We start from the raw sequence: 20,702 nt of genomic DNA, 5'->3' as shown, positions 1-20,702 counted from the left end.
TTTTTTTATCTTGATGTCGCCGAAGGGACACAAATCCTCATCTCCACTATATATATATATATATAAAAAGAGAAGCACACCACAAAAGGAGACCACGATAATGCAAACCAAAGCCACCAAGCAAAAAGGAGTATCCCTCAAGAAAAGCTTCGAATCTCAAAACCTTACATCACATGCAACTCACAAAACCCTAAACCTAATCTCTTAAATCGGCTATCATATAATCAATCTCTCTCTCAATTACTTCGTACTGGGAAATTAAATTAGATTGAAAGATTGTTGTGAGTCGAACTGTTTTACACGGAGACTAGACAATGTCTGCAATTGTTTGCGGCAAGAGATCTTTCTTTGATGATTTACAATCGCCGTCGCCGACTTCAGCGTCGCCGCCTGTCTCGAAGAAGCTTCGCTGTTCTTCCTCCACTTCTCCGGTTCGATTCTCCGCTTCGCCGCCGCCGTCCACGTTCATGGATCAGCTGAGAGCTTTGTTTCCTAATATGGACAGTCAGGTTCCCCTTTTTATTTTTTAATCTTTAGATTTTGTTAGTATTTGTTCATTTTCAGTTATCAATTCCATATTCATTTTTCTATTTGACGCTTGAACCGCAATCTTAACCTTCATTTCGGATAAATGAGAAATGTTTTGAATCTTCAAAGGCTTATAGTAATTACTTTCGTTATGTTTGCTACAAATAATGGTAAACATTTTAACTACAAACAGTGGTGAAGATGCGATTGAGTATTGACTATGATTATACTAGGTACTGTGACCCAATTGATTATTTATTCTGTTTTGCTGTTTTGTTTTCTGATAGAAGTTCTGATGTTCTGAATCTTTTATATTTACTGTTCAGCTTATTGAGAAAGCTCTTGAAGAGTGTGGCAATGACTTGGATGCAGCTATTAAGAGGCTACATGAGCTTCACCTTGTGTATGCCAATGGGAAATCAGTTACTGATGGAGAGATGGATAATGGTACTTATAAAACAATTTTCCCCTACTTTGATGCTTCAGAGTTTTAGTTCTTGCTCATATTTATTATTCCTTACATTATACATTGCTATCCCATTTCTGACGTTGGAACAAGATATATGTATGAGAATGTTGTTGATTGCTTCGTTAATTTTATGTTGTTGTATGATTGTTGGGGAGAGTACAAATCTATGCGATCAGCAAAAATTATATGGTTGGATCATCCAATATTTGTTGATAAATAATTTTGTCGGATAACATTAATATTTCTAAAATGGTGCTTTGCTGCTGTCTCATATGGATGTTGGATATTGGATATTGGATTTTGTTGTTCTTTATGGTCACTGAGAGGTAACTTCTATGAGAAGCTTCTAGCCTTGTCAAAAACAAATCAATAGATGGAGTCTCAAACCGAAACTAGTTGGGGCTGGCTATATCTGTTCAGCTGTACTCAAGCCTTTTCACTCCAATACATGAGAAAGAATGTAGCAGTAAACAAAAATGAGAAAGTAAGTGTTTTTTAATCCGTCTAACTGCATGTCTATACCTATATATGTTTCTATGGAGTTGTATGAAACTTATTATGCGAGCTCTCAGGTGTTTTAGATAAGTAGCCCTCTGATGTTTATCTATTTGTATAAAACTGCTGTGTTTCTCCACCACTTTTTGGTCCTTATTGATATACCATGCTGTTTCTCTTGAATTATAAACCTTACCAATCAAGTCTCTTTGCAGGAGAAAAACCAGCTAATGGCCCAGATGTCCGATCTGAAGGTCCTTCTCTCCAGAATAATCTTCCAGCTGATGGTGCAGAATGGGTGGAGTTGTTGGTCCGGGAAATGATGAGTGCTACAAGCATAGATGATGCTAGGGCTCGTGCCACAAGAGTGTTGGAGAGCCTAGAGCAATCAATTAGTGTGCATGCCGGTGCAGGAGCAGCTCAAAGTGTTCACAAGGTTGATATTGGATTTGTGTGACCATTAGATCTGTAGGTTTGAGCTAGAATAATTTTTTGATGTCATTGTAGGAGAAGAAATTGGACTTCCACATACTTCTCTTTTCTGCTATATTTACTAAGCTTTCAACAAAAAGATATACTGATTATGCCTATGCTGCTTCAATTTAAGGTACTATGTCTTTTGCTTTATTCTTGAGCTGAGGGTCTATTGGAAACGTCCTCCCTATCCTCACAAGGTAGGGGTAAGGTCTGTGTACACACTACCCTCCCCAAACCCCACAGTGTGGGATAATACTGGGTATGTTATTGTTGTTGTTGTTGTAGTATGTCTTTTCCTTTATTGTGGTACTGTAGTGCTTCGTGGGTCTGAGTACAACAGTGCTACTCATGTTTGGTAATTTACCATGTTGTCCTTCTAATTCACTGGCATTTACCTACAATTCTTTATGTTGACCATGTTCAGTGGCGGATGTAGAGTATAGTTACTGGATTCCCGGGAACCCAGTAACTTTTGCATAGACCCTGTATTTTTTCTAAAAAAATTCATTAAATATCAATAAATATATAAGTGTGAACCCAGTTATTATTGTATATTAATCTGACCATGTTACTTCTTTTTCAGGAAAATATGATGTTGAAGGAGCAAATTGAGATGCTTCTTAGAGAAAATACCATTCTCAAACGTGCTGTTTCCATCCAGCATGAACGGCAAAAGGAGTATGATGATAGAAATCAGGAAGTGCAGCAATTGAAGCAGCTGATCGCTCAATATCAGGAACAATTAAAAACGCTTGAGGTAAAAGCTGGAGCTTTAGAGGCTAACTTTTCCTGATGTGGCTCACTTTTTTCATCTGGCCTTTTTAGTTTACTATTGATGTTTTCTGGTGGCGGTCTTATTTTGCATATTGGTTCTCATATTATTTAACAAAAACTTAATTCTCATATTTTTTAGGAGTAGATGGTTAGTACTGCATAGTCTGCATTGTATAGTATACCTCCTCCATCCCCATGTCATGAAACTAGGCATAGGGAGTCTAAGTTAAATTGGATTTTGTGTTACATTAATAGTGGTTCAAAAATTACTCCTATTTAATTTTTGTTGAGAGTGACTCTGATAGAGAGAATATGATCTTTAATTTTGACAATTAAATGGATTCACATTTTTGTTTTGTGAAATTAGTACTACAACAACAAACCTAGTGTAATTCCACAAGTGGTGTCTGGGGAGGGTAGTGTGTACGTAGCCTTACCCCTACCTTGTGAAGGTATAGATGCTGTTTCCGATAGACCTTCGAATTTTGTGAAAGTAGTATTAAATGATATTATTATTAGGTATATAATTGCAAATATTTTTGGCGCATCAAAATTCAAGGAGTGTTATAAACTGGGATAGAGTGAGTATAATATACGTCATATCTAGGCCTTCAGATTAATAATTCTACTTTTGAGAATGCCTGCTATACTTGTTTATGTTGGAAGCAGAAGCGATAATCGAGAAAAGTGCAACATTTTAGTTAATAAGTGAATGAAACTTTGGATATTGTACATCTATATTTTTTGGTGAAACATTGTCATTACTTCAAGCTAGTATCACCTTTATTTTTTGGTAAAACAATTTTCAAAATACTGACATAAAGAGGTTGCTATGATGGTAAGCAACCTCCACTTCCAACCAAAAGGTTGCGAGTTCGAGTCTCCCCAAGAGTAAGGTGGGAAGCTCTTGGAGGTAAGGATGCCGGGGGTCTATTTGGAAACAACCTCTCTATCCCAGGGTAGGGGTAAGGTCTGCGTACACACTACCTTCCCCAGACCCCACTAAGTGGGATTATACTGGTTTGTTGTTGTTGTTGTTGTTGACATAAAGATCTTTGCATTACTGCTATTTTGCAGTGCACATGTATTTTACTTTCGTCCTTGTTTTTAGACTCGGTGTGCTTTAGAAATTTTTTGAACCGCTGCCTAGTCCCTGTCCATATGCAAACATTAATTAAAAATGGGAGAGAGGAACAAAAGTGAGTAAAGTTTTCTTATGTTCCCTCTTTCTGTTCTCTATGGAATAAATGCAAACAAGATTGTCTACTCAGAATTCCTAATTCAATGGTTATCATTGCAGGTGAATAATTATGCTTTGAAAATGCATTTGCGCCAGGCTCAGCAAAGCAACTCTATTCCCGGACGGTTCCATCCAGATATCTTCTAGTGTTGAGACACATTCTGATAAAGATGTGGAACATACAAAGACACAGCCCGTTGGCGTCTTGTCAGCCATGATATAGGATGTATTAAGCAAATTCTATACTACTATTGTTTTTTAGATTGAGAAATGGTTTGCATGTTGAGTTGAGGCCACTTTGGTTGATGATCCTGATTAAGCAGTGTTGGAATGGGCATTATCCAAATGGTGAAGGCCTCAAATGTGCTAGTATAAGTGATATCAGGAAACTGGATATTAAAATGTCTAATTTCGTTTTCTGTTATTCATTTGATATCAGGAAACCAGAGATTAAAATGTCTAGTTATTTCATGTGCAAAATCATCCACTTTATAACCTGTTCTTTTCAATTTGATCGATAATTTTATTCGATGGATGAGTTGCATGACCAATGTGAGATAAAAAATATTACCCTCATTTAGTTCTATGGTGGTAACCATCTACTTTGGCAGGCAGATGAAGCACTAAAGTATACTCTTTTCTGGCAATAACGCACCTGGTATGAGTTCTGGTCGAAAATTACTTTTAGCAATAATTGCTGGATTCGGGAGAAAATTGATGACAGAAAGTCGGTCTGCATCGGGTCCCTTTAGTTGTATCTGATTCTGGTTCAATTAGGTGGAAACTTACATAGGGAGATTATTAAAGTTGGAGTAAATTCACTTGACTCCTTTAATCACATTCAGATTGAAAGAAAAATACCTCTTTTACTTTATCAGCAAATGGTCTATAATCTAAAGTCAACAGAAAAAATGAGAGTATCTCCGATTTTGAAAAGGTCAATAATATCATTCAACATGATACAATTTATGAATTCTTTTTATCCCTCAGCTAACCAAATAATAGAATAGCCAGTCATTTTCACGTTTTCTCAAATATTTATTGTCATAATTATCTGAAAAGCTGCATCTATAATCATTTTGCTAATAAGAAAAAAAACAATTATGAATGTTTAAATAGTAAATTTGAGAGGTTTTTGAATTTAGCGTAGGAGTTGTGTTAAAAAGTACTCCTTCCGGTCCACTTTAATTGATTTTTTTGATCTTTTTCTTGTAGTCCACAATATTTGATTTTTTCAGATATTAAGAAAAACAACCAGTCGGGTTGCTCTTGTAGCCCGGGAGTATTTGTTATATTTTTTAATGAATAAATTAAGGTTAATATAATTATTTTTACTTTTAATTGATCAATTTAGCTCCAAATTAACTTTTGAGCTCAGGATCACTTCCTGCAAGGCATAAAACACGTACTAAGTGCAATTCACTATCATTTGAACTCAAACACACATAAAATATGCATCGTCGCAATATCGGACCACATCTTTTGTCTCTCACCTCCTGTCTATAGGATAACCATTCATCTCTTTCCTTAATATATTCTTTTTTTTTTCTATTTTCCCTAATTACTATAGTAACAACGGAATGACCAAAATCAAACGGTTCTCTCTCTTCTTCATCTTCTTGTTTAACTACTCTTCCAGTTCATTCTATTCAACCTCATGAACTCTACGGCAATGGCCAGCACAGCTTCTCTATCTCTCCGCCCTTCTTCTCTCAGCTTCACTACCTCCGACCGCTCCCATTGTCCCTCCCTTCCTCCTTCTTCCTCTTCTATTTTCTTCTCCGGTGGGACCCTTTTGTGGACCCACAAGAAGCTTATATCTGTTTCCTTTTCTTCTTCTTCGTCCTCCCAGTACAGTAAGCAAATTGCGGCACCACGCTTTGGAAGATTGGTGGTGGTTGCTGCCGCTGATTATTACTCCACTCTTGGGGTCCCAAAATCTGCTAGCAGTAAAGATATTAAGGCTGCTTATCGAAGGTTAGCGCGCCAGGTACTGAATTTTTCCAAGATATTGGCATTTAATTTATTTACGTTTTCCCTGTTTATTTTTGCGGTAGCTGCTAAGTGTATCTCTGGTAAAATTGAATTTAAGGTTTAAGAAGTGAACTAGCAGGATATTTACTATTTAGTGGTCTTTCAATGCGAACAAGATGGAAAGTTGAAGATACCTAGGGACATGCCCCGGAATAATTTAACTGAAGCCGAAGGTCTTCTGGAAACAGCCTCTCTGCCCCTCGGGTAGGGGGTAAGGTCTGCGTACATATTACCCTCCCCAGACCCCCACTCGTGGGATGTTACTGGGCCGTTGTTGTTGTTGTCCATAACGTATGTAGATTTTGTTGCAAACATTCTGATATTTGCATTGAACTCGTGAATTAGCAAATTAATTGATTTTTAGTCTTCAATGAACCCTTATTAGATGATAGTTGGCACCTTTATTGTTTACTGTTGATCACAGATGGAGGGAGCTCTGGCACTACACATCATGAAGAATTATGATATAGTGCCCTCGTATATAGGATTTGGAAATATGTAACCTTGTTGCGGACCATAAAATATATGCATTTTTTTTTGGATAGCACAAGTTGCTAATTATAAATTTCCATTTCTATTTCAAGTATTTTGTGCTACTCAATCTGATTTTGTATGGTTGGGACTGTCTCTATCGTGAAGAAGCTTAAACGGAAAAGATGCTGATAATGCGTTATGAATCGTTGGTCTGCATATGACATTTTTTTCATTGTATTTTTTGATTCTTTACTTTCCGTGCGCGTCTACATACTCTAGTAGGATGATGTATCTTATGCTCGTCTTACAACTACTGCTACACTTTTGCCCAGTTCTTTGGGCCTTCACAATTAAGATAGTTCCACAGCAACACATTATTCTATTCCCCAATAATCTTTTTCTAAATTTGATGCTGTTTTATAGTATCACCCGGATGTCAACAAGGAACCTAATGCACCAGAAAAGTTTAAGGAGATTAAGGATGCTTATGAGGTAAATATGGAAGTTTTGTACTTTTAACATCTGATCCCAGGCAGTTTTTTTATTTCCTTCTGAAAATATTGATCTTCTGGTATACGTGGCTTTTATACAGATTCTGGTATTGTCATCTCTATATTCCCCCCTCTCCCCTTTGCTTGGTGGAATCACTGTTTATTCACTTATTCAATCTGTTTCTTCATGTATCTACCTTTGAAACGGCAATGGTAGTCTGTCTGCTAAATCCGAAATGACCCATTTTCTCACGTTTTTTGCAATTGGTCTCTTTTTAACTAAGGTGGAAGTGCCATATTTTATCTTTCAAACTATCTAAAGGTTTAGAATCCTGCTGTTAGTATGTTGACATATTTCTCCTTTGCTTTTAAGTTTTAACTTTTTCATGCGACTCTGAAGTTTTAACTTTCCAGGTACTATCAGATGACAAAAAAAGAGCATTATACGATCAATATGGTGAAGCCGGGGTGAAAAGTACTGTAGGGGCCCAAGCAGGGGCTTACACGGTATGCCATAAATTCTCTTTTTTTGTGTTCCAAAAAGATAGTGATAATTTTCTTTTAGTCCTTCCCGAATTAATATTCACTTTCTTTAGAGGGGAAGTTTTAACTCATGTTATCTGAACACAATACGTATGACCAACTTTTACTCTTCTTATGCACCTTATATTCTATTTTGTCAATAACTTTTATGGCCCAAGTGTGTTACTAATAAACAACTCACTTTCAACTTTTTTCTTAGTTCCCCTGCCAATTCCAAGTAGGATTATGGAAATGAGACGGAGAGAGTACCAAAAATTATGGCTTATCGAAAAAAGAAGTACCAAATATCGTGATGATAAATTTTGTCACGTAGTAACTTGGCTCCTTTGATGGGAAATTTTGCCATTTCCTTTGCTCAATATCGTAGTTATTGAAAGGGTCTGGAAGTAGTTATTTCCTTGGTGACATTTAGGTGTGCCATCTATTTTATCAAGCAGTTCTACTATGTTCTTGTACTAAGCTTACGTACACAATATCTGCAAGTTTTGGCAATTACAGGTTGCCAGTGTTTGTCCTTCCCGCAACTATGAGTGCTAATTTCTTGCCTTTTCCTCCTCTCACCCCACTTGAAGAGGAAAATATATTACATTGCGAATTGAGAAGGTTTATAGAGTTCTTTTGGTTTCATTCAATTTTCAAATGGGAAACGAGTGCTGTTCAGTTATGTTGAATGGCATGAGGGTAATATCAGCAAACTTTGCTATTCCTCCTCCCAGCAATTAAGAAGCAGAAAAGGTATTAGTTCAACCAAGATTATGAATTAAAAGGAAGAATAGAATTCTTCCTGCCTATGAAGATTAATATATTATCATTTTGCAAATAGAATGCGAACGAAGAAGTTGTTTCGCAGTGTTCTGTGTACTTTCTATTTTTTGCATGCTAGCCGATAGATTGGGTTCTGTTTGATTTAGGAATGGGAGTTGGACTTGAGTCTAAGTAAATGTATCAATGTGTACAGGTAGCATGCCCATATGCTATTCTTCTAATCTATTTACTTCTAAAAAAATGGTAAAATGAGTAGGTTGCAGAAGAAAGTGGGAAGGTACATAATAATTGCATGGTTATATGGAAATTGTGTTTAACTCTGATCTGTTTCTTTTTCTTTTTCTTTTTTTGGTGAATTCTACTGCAGGCAAATCCTTTTGATCTATTTGAGACATTCTTTGGACCTTCTATGGGTGGTTTTGGAATGGACGGATCTGGATTTGGAACGCGTCGCCGCAGTACTGCTACCAAGGGTGAAGATCTACGGTGAGTCAGGAGCTGATTGCAATAATTTGATCATCAAATGAAAGCCTATACTAAGTTGTGGTCACGACTATACTTATACAAAAGGTTTTGGTCACGGGTCTACTTCATTAATCATGAGGAGAAAACTGTTTCTGATTACTAATATGCATTCCTACCATAGTATGACAGGTAAACTATAGGAAAAGTATAGCCTCTAACCTATCATATGGCAGTGGTGGAACATAGCTCCATTAAAATGATAATATGTAGTATCAAGCGGAACTTCTTCGAAATCATGGTTACAATTAGACTTGCTAACCATGCGGGCAAAGCTCATTCTGACAACTGATAGCCTCTTGTAGTTATGTAGATGATTGGTAAAACTCAGGAACAGCGAAGTCTCTAACTCCATTTCAAAACAGTGCTGGAGTCTTTATTAGGAATCAGGTGCTATCAGATATCATTTATATTCATGTTACTGATCTTTATAAAAAGTACTTAGAAGATTCACGAATTAGACTTGATAGATTTCTGATATCGCCCTCCTGGGATGAGCTGGTGCCGAATGTGCTGCAGATTCCTTTACCTAGGCTGACTTCGGATCATTTGCCTATCTTGCTAGATGGATGCAGAGGGAGGGGGTGCATGCTCCCTTCCGATTCGAGAACATGTGGTTGAAAGTACCATGATTTGGGGACAAGGTGAAAGAATGGTGGACAAGCTACAGGGTATTAAGAACACATTCATTCCGTCTTTCGAAGAAACTTAAATTGCTCAAGGGAGATATTATTAGGTGGAATAAGGATGTTTTTGGGAGGGTAGAGGTTAAAATGAGGGAGCTTATGCATGAATTGGGGAAATTAGAGAGAGAGGAAGGGACGAAGGAGTTAGATGAATCTGAGAAAGCGAGATTGGGGGAGGTTAAGACGGAAATAATCGAGTTAGCAATAGCTCAGGAGACTAGTTGGCGGCAAAAATCGAGGGCGCTCTGGTTAAAGGAGGGGGATTCGAATACCAAGTTTTTCCACAGGGTGGCGGTTGCAAATCAAAGGAGAAACTTCATAGAGTCCTTAGTTGTGGATGGATTGAGGGAGAGGAGGAGGTAAAATGGGCGATAGTGGGGTTTTATGAGAACTTATACAAAGAGGAAGTTAGTTGGAGGTCGACTTTGTGGGGAATAGAGTTCAACTACATAGGGGAGGGAGACAGTGAGTGGCTAGAAAGGGCTTTCGAGGAGGAGGAGGTGCACGAGGCTGTGTCGAGTTGTGCTGGTGATAAGGCCCTCGGGCCTGATAGTTTCTCCTTGGCCTTCTTCCAGCTGTGTTGGGACACCATCAATGGGGAGTTGATGGAAGCCATTGAATACTTCCATGTGAATGGTGTTTTCGAGAGAAGCATCAATGCTTCTTTTATTACTATTGTGCCTTAGAAAGAAGGTGCATCTTGTATCAGAGACTACATGCCTATTAGTCTCGTGGGGAGCATTTACAAGATTATTTCTAAAGTGCTTTCCAACAGACTCAAGAAGGTTCTTGACGTGTCTGTTTCGTCCTCCCAGAATGCGTTTGTGGAAGGTAGGCAGATCCTGGATGCTGCTTTGGTGGCAAATGAACTTGTAGGCTCCAGAAGGAAAAATAGAGAAGCTGGCTTACTATGCAAGTTGGACCTTGAGAAGGCTTTCGACCATGTCAATTGGGAGTTCCTGGATTTCATTATGATGCAGATGAGGTTTGGGGCAAGATGGAGGGGATGGATCAAGTTCTGTATTTCCTCAGTCAGATTTTCTGTCCTGGTTAATGGTAGCCCGTGTGGTTTCTTTGGCAGGTCTCAGGCAAGGTGACCCCCTATCCCCATGCTATTCATTCTAGTGATGGATGCTCTGAGTAAAATGATGGATCGTGCGGCGGGCGGTGGCTTCTTGAGAGGATTCTCAGCTCCGATGGGGGTGCTCAGTGCCCGAAGAGTCTCTCATTTGCTCTTTGCAGATGACACCCTAGTTTTCTGTGATGCCGATATGGATCAGTTGACCTACCTGAAGCAGGTCTTGCAGTGGTTTCAGATAGTATCAGGACTCAAAATCAACCTCGGCAAGTGTGAGATTTTCCCGGTGGGCGAGGTTGCTAACATTGATGCTTTGTCTTATGTTCTCAGATGTAAGGTGAAATCCCTTCCCACTACTTACCCGGGTCTCCCATTGGGTCCTTTGCATAAGGATACTACAGTTTGGAATCCAGTGATCGAAAGGGTTGAAAAAAGATTAGCAGGCTGGCAGAAACGGTACTTGTCAAAAGGCGGTAAGGAAGTGCTTATTAAAAGCACTTTATCGAGTATGCCCACCTATTACTTGTCCCTGCTGCAAGCTCCTGTGAGCATCGCAGAAAAACTGGAGCGGTTTCAAAGGAATTTTCTTTGAAATGCGGCGGATGGAACTGGAAAATTTCATCTAGTGAATTGGCAAACAGTCACTTCCCTAAAGAAGTGGGGTGGACTTGGAGTAAAAGATCTTAGGATATTCAACAGAGCTTTGTTGGGGAAGTGGTTGTGGAAATTCGGGGTAGACGAGCATGCTCTATGGAGGGAGGTCATAGTAGAAAAGTACGATTCCACGGGAGGGGGTTGGAGGACCAAGGCAATCACAACACCTTTCGGGTGTGGCATGTGGAGGAGCATCACGAAGAATTGGGAAGCCTTCAATGGCAACATCACTTATAGGGTGGGAGATGGAAGGAGAATCAACTTTTGGAATCACAGGTGGTGTGGAGAGGATACTCTGAGGGACTCTTTCCTCCACGTCTTAAGAGTTTCAAATCAGAAGGATTTGATGGTCCAATAGATTCCCAAGGAGCTTGAAGGAGGGTTAGTATGGGACCTCTTATTTAGAAGGAACATGCAAGATTGGGAGATTGTGGAGCTCCAAGATTTGTTGGCACTGCTATATGGGCAAGATAGGTCCCAGGCATCTTGTGATTCTTGGAGATGGAGGTTGCGTGGCGATGGTTTGTTCACACTAAAGTCCTTTTACTAGAGTATGTTGGTGAGAGAGGAGGCCACTTTTCCATACTCCTCGATCTGGATTCCTAAGGCGCCCACGAAGGTGTGCTTTTTTGCATGGCTAGCGGCGAGGATAGTGATCTTGACTGCTTAAAATCTGCGAAAGAGAGGAATTACACTTGTTAGTTGGTGCTACATGTGTAAAAGCTCAGGGGAAGAAGTTGATCATCTTTTGTTGCATTGCCCTGTGTCCTCGGGTTTGTGGATGACAATCCTGAATCTTGTTGGTGTTCAATGGGTGATGCCAAGCACTGTAAAGGAAATGTTATGTAGCTAGGCCGGTTTTCGTAGAAGAAGAAAGCAAAAGGCGTGGAAGTTTGCCCCGTTAGCTCTCATGTGGATAGTTGGGGGGGGGGGGGAATAAGAGAGTTTTTGAGGGAGTTGAGTCTCTTGTTTCACATCTTAAGAATAGTCTTTTATCTTTGATCTCTTTTTGGTGCACTCATATAGCCCCTACTTGTATAGAAGATTGGGCGTCTTTTGTAGAGAATCATAATTTGATGTAAATTCTCTACTTTTTGGTATACTTCTTGTATACGAGAGTTTTTTCTCCCTTTTGATTAATACAATTTACCTTATAAAAAAATGTTACTGATCTTTACTTACAACCTGAAGAAAAAGCCGAGTATGATGTCAGCACAAACTTGTGCTTGAAATGGTCTTTACATGAATTGCAGGTTTCCATCTCTTTAACATATCAATCCCCTGACATAAAGAAGTTTGCCAAGTTCAAATTGGATTGTGTATACTTGCACAAAATGAAGCATGCAATATTATCCTAGGAACAATTTATTGTTTAGAAGCATAAAAGTAGAAATAGACACTGTTTGATATAAACTTCAAGTTTGCAAATCAAATAATATACTGGCAAGCCTAATAGAGTTTATTTACACTTCAATGCCTTTCAGTTACGACATGACATTAGAATTTTCAGCGGCTATCTTTGGAGCAGAAAAAGAATTCGTGCTTTCACATCTTGAAACTTGTGAAGTTTGTGCGGGAACTGGAGCAAAAGTAGGCTCCAAAATGAGGATATGTTCAACCTGTGGTGGCCGAGGTCAAGTTATGAGGACTGAACAAACCCCTTTTGGCATGTTTTCTCAGGTAATAGCATATAAATCTATTCTTTGGTTGGTTCTTAGATTACATTTTTTTTAATATAAGTTTGTTGGGATTTCTTTATCACTTTCAGTTAATGACAGAATTAGTTTTCTTTGTTAAAAAATTAGTTACTGGATCCATATCCTCTAGAGCATCCTTGTCTGATATTACAACACGAGCATGTTTTCAGGAGTCCTTCATTTTTAAGTGAATCAATCTGTTTGCTGTTGCATGTAGAGAGAATCAGCTGCTAACTAGGGGTGTCAAACTTAGCCCATATGAGTATAACCTTCCCAAGCTGTCTAGTTCGGGTGGGTTGGGAATAATTTCATTGATCTAAAAGTTTGTCTAAACTTTTCTAAAAAGTAGAATTATTTTTCTCTCTCCATAAAGAACAGAATATGTTGTTTTTAGTTTGATTTGGTAATTAAACAAATTATAAGATGAACAAACAAGCAAATGAAACATGATTTTGAATTAGGCGGATTCCGTTATGACCAAATGTTCGGCCAAATTGACACACTTATCTTGACACAAGTGAACTTTGGGTGGTTTAGGTATGATTCATATGTTAACTCAACCTGTTTTAACCCGCGCAAATTTGGTACAACTTGCCAATTTGACACTCCTATCCTAACCGGGTCACTTTTGGAACACTGGGTTTTATCTGAGCACTGTTACCCTGATATTGCCTAGAATTAACTGTGAGGCTGACTATACATGTTCGAGGAGATCAGGTGGTTTCTGGGTAGTGGTCACAACTCTCTATTTAGGGATAGCTCCACCTTCAAAGAGGCTTAGCAAGTTCGTAGAAAGACATACAGTGAAGGGATGATTCAAAGAGGTTTGAATTCCTTTAGCAGTTTTGAAATGATTATGTCTTTCCAACTCCTGTGGAATAATTAGGTAGGGAGCACGAAGCGCTTCAGAACTGATGGTGCTAAATCTGTGATTGAAATTAAATATCTCTCTTTTTGCGATAAGTAATTGAAATCAAATGCATCGTACTTAATATAAATAATTGGGGCTGAATGAAAATCCTTTAGCTTGCTTTTCAGAGAGCTAACATCTAGAATGTGGTTATAGTTTTCATTATTGAAGAAACCAAGAGTAAGGTGGCCTTAATTTGCATCTTTAGTTGATAAAGTAAATAGTCAAATATAATCTGAAATCATGTAGTAAAGCAATATGCATAACATGGCTTGACTACTACAGATAAATGATGAGTGCCCCAGATCAGTCTTTCCATGCACAAGAATGTGCTAATGGTTGAGGAATCTGTAAGTTAAAAGATTGCTTGTTTGCCTGGATATTGTTGTTGTTTCTCATTGGTTGGGTAATGTGTTGTTGTCTCCTTATATGGTTTTGGGCAACACTTCATGAGCTAGTTTTGGGTTGAGTTATGTCAAGTGTTCACTGTCTTAACATGGTATTAGGCACAGATCTATCGCTATTCTTGGTTTACCCAATGTTGGACCCCATATTATATTATCCACGCACTAGTTCTCCGGTCCCGAATGTACGAGGAGGTGTTAAATGTCCCACATTGGTTGATGGAATGAGGTGTCGTCTCCTTATATGATGAGCTAGATTTTGGGGTTAAGTTAGGCCCAAGGTCCAGTTTCTTAACAGATATGATATATTTATTTTGCTTTAATCTTTCTGTTGATTGGTTGTTTGTCCTCTAGATTCTACCGTTGCTTGGCTTTCTTATCTTTGTTATACGAAATGTATATGTCCATACTCATTGTTACATTTTCCATCTATTTGGACTATGTGTAGGTTTCTGTCTGCCCAAACTGTGGTGGGGATGGTGAAATGATTTCTGAATCTTGTCGTAAATGCTCTGGCGAGGGGCGGATACGAGTGAAGAAAGATATAAAAGTCAAGATACCTCCTGGAGTGAGCAAGGGCAGTATCCTCAGAGTTGCTGGTGAGGGTGATGCAGGTCCTAGGGGGTATGTATTCAAGATATACGGTTGCATATCTATAACAGTCGTCTGCATTATTGTCCCGGGTTATGGTCAGTAAAACATCTCTCGGATTCTTGTATGTTCAGTAAAACATATTAACAATCATTTGCATGATTTTTCTTCTTTAGTCTGTTGGAATCAGTATAATGGCTTCATAATTATCCCTGCTGTTGTTAAACAGGGAGGACCTACGTACACTCCTCCAGCGTGATAATCTTTCAGCCAACTGTAGCTTCTTAACTGAGTCAAATTTGAGTGTTGTATTCCAAATATGCTTCTCACTCTGTAAAGAGAAAGAGTAAAAGGAAAAGCTGCTGCCTTGACTCCTTTACAGAAATGAGCTGTTACTTAGCTATAAACAATTAAACCCATAGCAACACCTCAAAAGATGAGAGTAAGAGAAGAAAAGTTTGAGCTACCCTTCTTAAACTTATTGCTCACTATTTCCATGTTCATCCATTCAACCATGCTTATAATTTTCCAAATTCCATCTGTCAAATACCAGGTTGATTTATAAAGGGTTGGTTTGGGTTGGGTTAGGAGAAGATAAAAGATGAAGAATGATAGAATGAAGCTTTTCATTGTTATTAAGATGATTTCAGATTAAGAGTGTATTATATTGATTAGTGTGTTTAATTTTGGTTATTCTACAAAATCAGTGGGCCATTTAGTGGGGCATTTCTGTCAAAGTGATGTCACGATCTTGGGAAATGTAGGGGTTCCCTGTTGCTGTTTGGGCATGTGGGGAATGCAAGTGAAATTCTTTGATTAAAACTAGCATGTCTGGATGAGTGTTCAACAAATACTCCTTAGTCCTTGACTATGTTGCTCAAATCCTCCGAAAATTACAGCACTCATCTCATATTCTCAAAAGATGCAATATTTTTGGAGTACCGACATGGGTTTGGCGACATTTTGGAGGATCCGAGCCACATAGGTCCTTCTTAATATATAAATCTCTAATCAGTTTAAAAGACTCCTAGCAAATATTGGATCTAAAGTAAGTGTACAAACATGACTAAGATTTAATTCCAAATACTGTGTATCGCCTATATGGACCTTTTGCTTCCATTTTTGTTTTATTATTCTCTAAGTCGTCTAAGTCTGCACAGATTGCTAGAGATTCTAGATCTTTGAGAAAATTCCCTTATTTGTGATTTTAGGTCCACCTCGTCTTCTTCTAACATCTTGAATCATCATGGTGTGAAACCTCCGGGCTGGTGCGCATGGAGGTCTAAAAAGGATATGATAACCATCTCAGGGGGCCATTTCACTTTGTCCTCTATGTGTGTTATTTGCACTTTCTGTCTGATGTGATAATTTACCAATAGAGCCAATAGCCGAATAGATCTGTCCTATCATTCGTTATGCAATCGCATAGTACTCTTCTGCTGGCCTTTATATTGTCAAATGTAAATATGCTAATCATACAGAAGAAAAGGGAAAGATATAAAACCTTTAATGTGAATTCTGATGTTCATATACAAATTGAGATTGAGAACTTATAGCTCAGGTTGTTTATTGATCTGTCTTTGTTTTGCAGGGCCCCACCTGGAGATCTTTTTGTTTATCTTGACATTGAAGAGATACCTGAGATCCAAAGAGATGGCATAAATCTGATTTCAACAGTTTCAGTTGGTTATCTAGATGCTATACTTGGGGCTGCTGTTAAGGTAAATTTTTAAATGATTTTTGCCTTGACTCCTGTCATATTCTGATAAGAATGTGAAATAAGATAGTGATGCATTATAGCCTTATGTCTCTATACCGCTATTATAATTGTCTCAATGTAAATAATTATGTTATCCTCATGATAAAGCATGTGTGGAAGTATGTTTTTGGTGAATCAGGAAATTAGACATTCAGATTTTTTAGTATGAAGCCAAATTGGTTCTCATAAAAATTGGTGCGTGCTCCTTTCAAATGAGCCTCTTTCAAGAAATTTCCCCTATCAGATCCAGGGGGTTCCTACTGGGGCTAGGTACATCTACTTGAAATATGAAACAGAAATGAATACAAGATTCTGAAAGCTTCACAAGTTTTTAGATTTCTTCACACAACAAATGCATGATAGTACTGTACTCAACTTCTTCTGCCATATGACGAGATCCTTCTATATTCTATGTTTGTTCGCTTGGAAGATTAGTCCTTCTTGAAAGAACTAATGCCTGGCATCTGTAAAGGCCACCTCATTTTGCCCTTCCTTCAATTGCCTTTATTGACATCATATTTCTTAGTGCTTTTGCTTCTCCTGATGTTTTCGTCAGGTTAAAACAGTGGAAGGGATGACCGATCTCCAGATTCCTCCAGGCACTCAACCTGGGGATGTGCTTGTCTTGGCAAGAAAAGGTGCACCGAAGCTGAATAAGCCATCAATACGTGGGGATCATTTGTTCACGGTTAAAGTTAGCATACCAAAACGCATCAGGTGTGCAAGTGTTAAGTTGTAGATGATGAACTAATTATACATGTCAGTTCTCTTATCTACTTGGTTCTTCTATATTTTGCAGTGTGAAGGAACGTGAATTGCTTGAAGAACTTGCATCCCTAAATAAGGCATCAAGCATTCGTACAAAACCTCGACCAACCGTTCAGCCAACTGGTATATGACTACTTGACTCGTCATTTCCTCAATTCTCTATACATGAATGGTAGAGATCATGAAAACTGGGTTGTGATTTGTCACTTGTTTGGCTGATGGTATTGCATATATCCTTCCAAATAAATGCTACCTCTTATCTTGTCTAGAACTAGACCTGGGTCATGTGTTCTGCAAGCGATGCTATTGATAAATATGAATATGAATCATTTGCGAGTTCAGTTATAAGTTTTGGCTACTTTAAGTTTTTAACAGCAACAGCAGGAAGCATGGTATTTGGATAGTTACTTAAACACCCCAAGATCAACCACTACGTTTGACTTGGAAATTTGTGAGATTCTTCAAGAAGTTAAAACTGATGCAAAAATCAAATGCGGAGAACAAGAGGAGTATATAATTACTTGTGAATTGAGAAATGATATATTGATTCCATCCCATACTATATAAATGCTGCTTCACGTTTTCTTAACCAAGAATATTAGGGGGAGAGGAAATCCTTTTTTGAGGGTGCTCTCGGGAATAATATAGAGCCCTTGATTAGGAACTCATTCGGGTGTTAGTATCCTTCCTCTATACAACTGTCCCAACAGAAAATTACTTTTCACTCCGAGGATAAGAAAATCATGTTCTGAATTCACTCTCAGTATCAAAGGTTAGAAATTCTCCTCACTCAAAAGGGGAAACACCTGTTGCTCTAAATGTAGGAAAATTATAATCAGGTTGAGTAAACCAAAAGCCATGGCACTTGGGTGTCAAAATGAATATCTCATTTATAGTCGGTCCATTCCTCTAGCATAAGAATTGACCCATGTTTTTCTGCTTTGCAGCTAAAATTACAGAAACTCCAGTAGATTCAGATTCAAGTACAGCAAAAACCGATGAGTCATCAGAAGATCAAGATGATCCATTGAAGAAGTTAACAGATTTTGCTGGGTAAATTTCTTGACATTACTCTTTAATTAGGATTTTTCTTGGAAAGTATTTAGTTCTTGGTAATTTAGCTTTCTGGTCTAAAACCATGGGTAGAGCCCATGATCATTAACCATATAAGTCGTTTTCCTGTATGAATTGAGCAAACGTGCTAGAAAATAGACATTACTTACATTCACAGAGCCCCGGTAGAAAGACATTTTACTTATAGGCATATATTTTAGCTTGGTGTTGGACTTTGGTTTACCAATAAAATTTGCATCATCCCTGACACTTCTTATTGGCGTCGCCTTAATTCTGCAATAATTGGTCTTATCCACGTTTTGGTTTAGTTTCCTAGCTCTATTTTTTTTCCTGTTTCCAATATTTCTTGCTCCTAAGTAAAGGTTTGTGATTGCAGGTCTGTTGTGAATGGTGCGCTAAAATGGTTAAGAGACAACCTGTAATCCTCAGTTATGGGACTGCTTCATACAATCCTCTTTTATACAGCAGTGGCATTGAATTTTATGATCCTCAGAACAGCATCTATAGGATCTTGCGGCACTTTATTTCTTGGAATAACTTTTTTGTTGATTCTGCCCGAGAAATTGAATCCAGCCACCCTATTTTTTTAGGATACCTGATTCTTCGCCCCTTGTAAATTCTGGCAATACTTCTTCTCCACCTCAAACAGGTCCATGAGTTGGATTCTAACAGCTAAATTATTATGTAAGAAATTTTGTATGTCACAAGCACTTACCAGAAACGAAGAAAAGTCGGAGCATTTTGGATTTCCTTTTATCTTAGTGGAGGTAGATTGCTATTTGCTTCTATCTTTGTCCTTTTAAAAATGATATGTCGTGGGCAACACAACACTCATCAATCCGAGAAAGGAAACACGAAATTCATCTGATGTTTGCAATTGTCAAAAATATTTGTATTTTCCTCATATTACTTGTACTTCACAGGACATATATTTGAAATACCGATAATTATCCTTGCATCATTGCATATTATTCACGTCACAGCCACACTACTTTGTGTTACGATGTATCAACACACTGTTGAAACTGAAAATATACGAGGTGGATTAATGTCTAAAACCCAAATAAGTCATCATTAATAAAACATGAACTGATTGATATCTTTTGCGGATACCCTGCCTAATTGTAAATTAAGTAGACTTATCAGTGTCACACAAAGACATGAATGTCCACTTCAAATGATTTTTTTTTGGCTCTTTTCACACGTACTAAGGAATTCACCTTTTAGCATTAATTAACAATAAAATTGATTATAATTAATCTTAATTTGCTCATTAAAAATATAACAAACTACTCCTATACTCTTTACTCCGAGAGCAAGTTTGGGAAAAAGAAGTTAATTCTTTTTTGATAATAATTGTATTCCCATGATGCTTACCGTCCAATTGTTGAGTTTCACTGCGCATGCTTTACACCGACAAAAAAACCATAAGGTTATGCGAACTAAATAATACTTCCTCCGGTCTAAAATAATTGATTTTTTAGTCTTTTTTTTGTGGTCTAAAATAAGTGATTTTTTCAGATTTCAAGAATGAATTAATTATTTTTTTCCTACATTGCTTTTGGAGTTAATAGTGTTGTAGTATGTGTTAGGAGTGTTTATTTGAAGAGATAGTAACGGTTAATATGGTTAATTTATTACTAATTAATGTTAAAAGGTAATATGTGCGAAAACAACTAAAAAATTATTTATTTTGGATAGGGAGTAGTACTCATCTCATTGACTTTTATTTATGACGATTTTGAATAGGATAAAACAATTAGGTTCAAATTCTAGGGCTCCTAACGCCCATTCCCTAGACTTTCTATTCCAAGAGATTGCTACAGAGATTGGTCACTCAGAAATGACCGTAATGGTTACTCATTTGAATCTGCACGACTTTGCAAAAATAAGAGCACAGCGGCAACAACCACCGGAGCTGATATCATAAAGAGAGCCAATGTAATATTTGGTCTTGTTATCTCTGGGAAAATAACACTTCCGTACTTTATTGCAGCTCCTCCGGCGACTGAACCCACTCCCAGTTTTAATAAGAAGTTCAAATCCTCCTGCTTATCATCAAATTTCAAAAACGACCTCACAAGTGAGTAGTAGTATGTAAATAATAATCAAATAAAATACAATAAATTACTCGTTAAGGTTTTGAAAATATTGCCAAAATGGTCGTGAAAATCGTGTTTAAACGAAAAGTTAATTGTTCTCAGAGGAGTTAAAGGGAGAGACTGCGGGTAACCTGTGGTAGGAAAGGAAGGCCAGATTCATCGGTGCT

General features: G+C 37.9%; 2 protein-coding genes across 2 annotated transcripts; both read left to right on the top strand.

Moving 5' to 3' along the window:
* Nucleotides 1-3: 3 nt before the first annotated feature.
* LOC107772763 (uncharacterized) lies at nt 4-4,463 on the top strand. Its single transcript, XM_016592239.2, has 5 exons — nt 4-509; nt 855-975; nt 1,708-1,928; nt 2,553-2,726; nt 4,044-4,463. Exons 1-5 carry the CDS (start codon nt 315-317, stop codon nt 4,128-4,130), a joined length of 798 nt encoding a protein of 265 aa, XP_016447725.2. The 5' UTR covers nt 4-314; the 3' UTR covers nt 4,131-4,463.
* Nucleotides 4,464-5,520: 1,057 nt separating this feature from the next.
* LOC107772764 (uncharacterized) lies at nt 5,521-19,181 on the top strand. Its single transcript, XM_016592240.2, has 11 exons — nt 5,521-5,973; nt 6,915-6,983; nt 7,397-7,489; nt 8,658-8,776; nt 12,715-12,910; nt 14,690-14,865; nt 16,424-16,553; nt 17,148-17,308; nt 17,391-17,482; nt 18,307-18,412; nt 18,810-19,181. Exons 1-11 carry the CDS (start codon nt 5,641-5,643, stop codon nt 18,853-18,855), a joined length of 1,521 nt encoding a protein of 506 aa, XP_016447726.1. The 5' UTR covers nt 5,521-5,640; the 3' UTR covers nt 18,856-19,181.
* The last annotated feature ends 1,521 nt before the right edge of the window (nt 19,182-20,702 follow it).

The sequence above is a fragment of the Nicotiana tabacum genome, chromosome 6, assembly GCF_000715075.1.
Source record: "Nicotiana tabacum cultivar K326 chromosome 6, ASM71507v2, whole genome shotgun sequence".
NCBI lineage: Eukaryota > Viridiplantae > Streptophyta > Magnoliopsida > Solanales > Solanaceae > Nicotiana > Nicotiana tabacum.
This window is presented reverse-complemented; position numbering and strand designations above follow the sequence as displayed.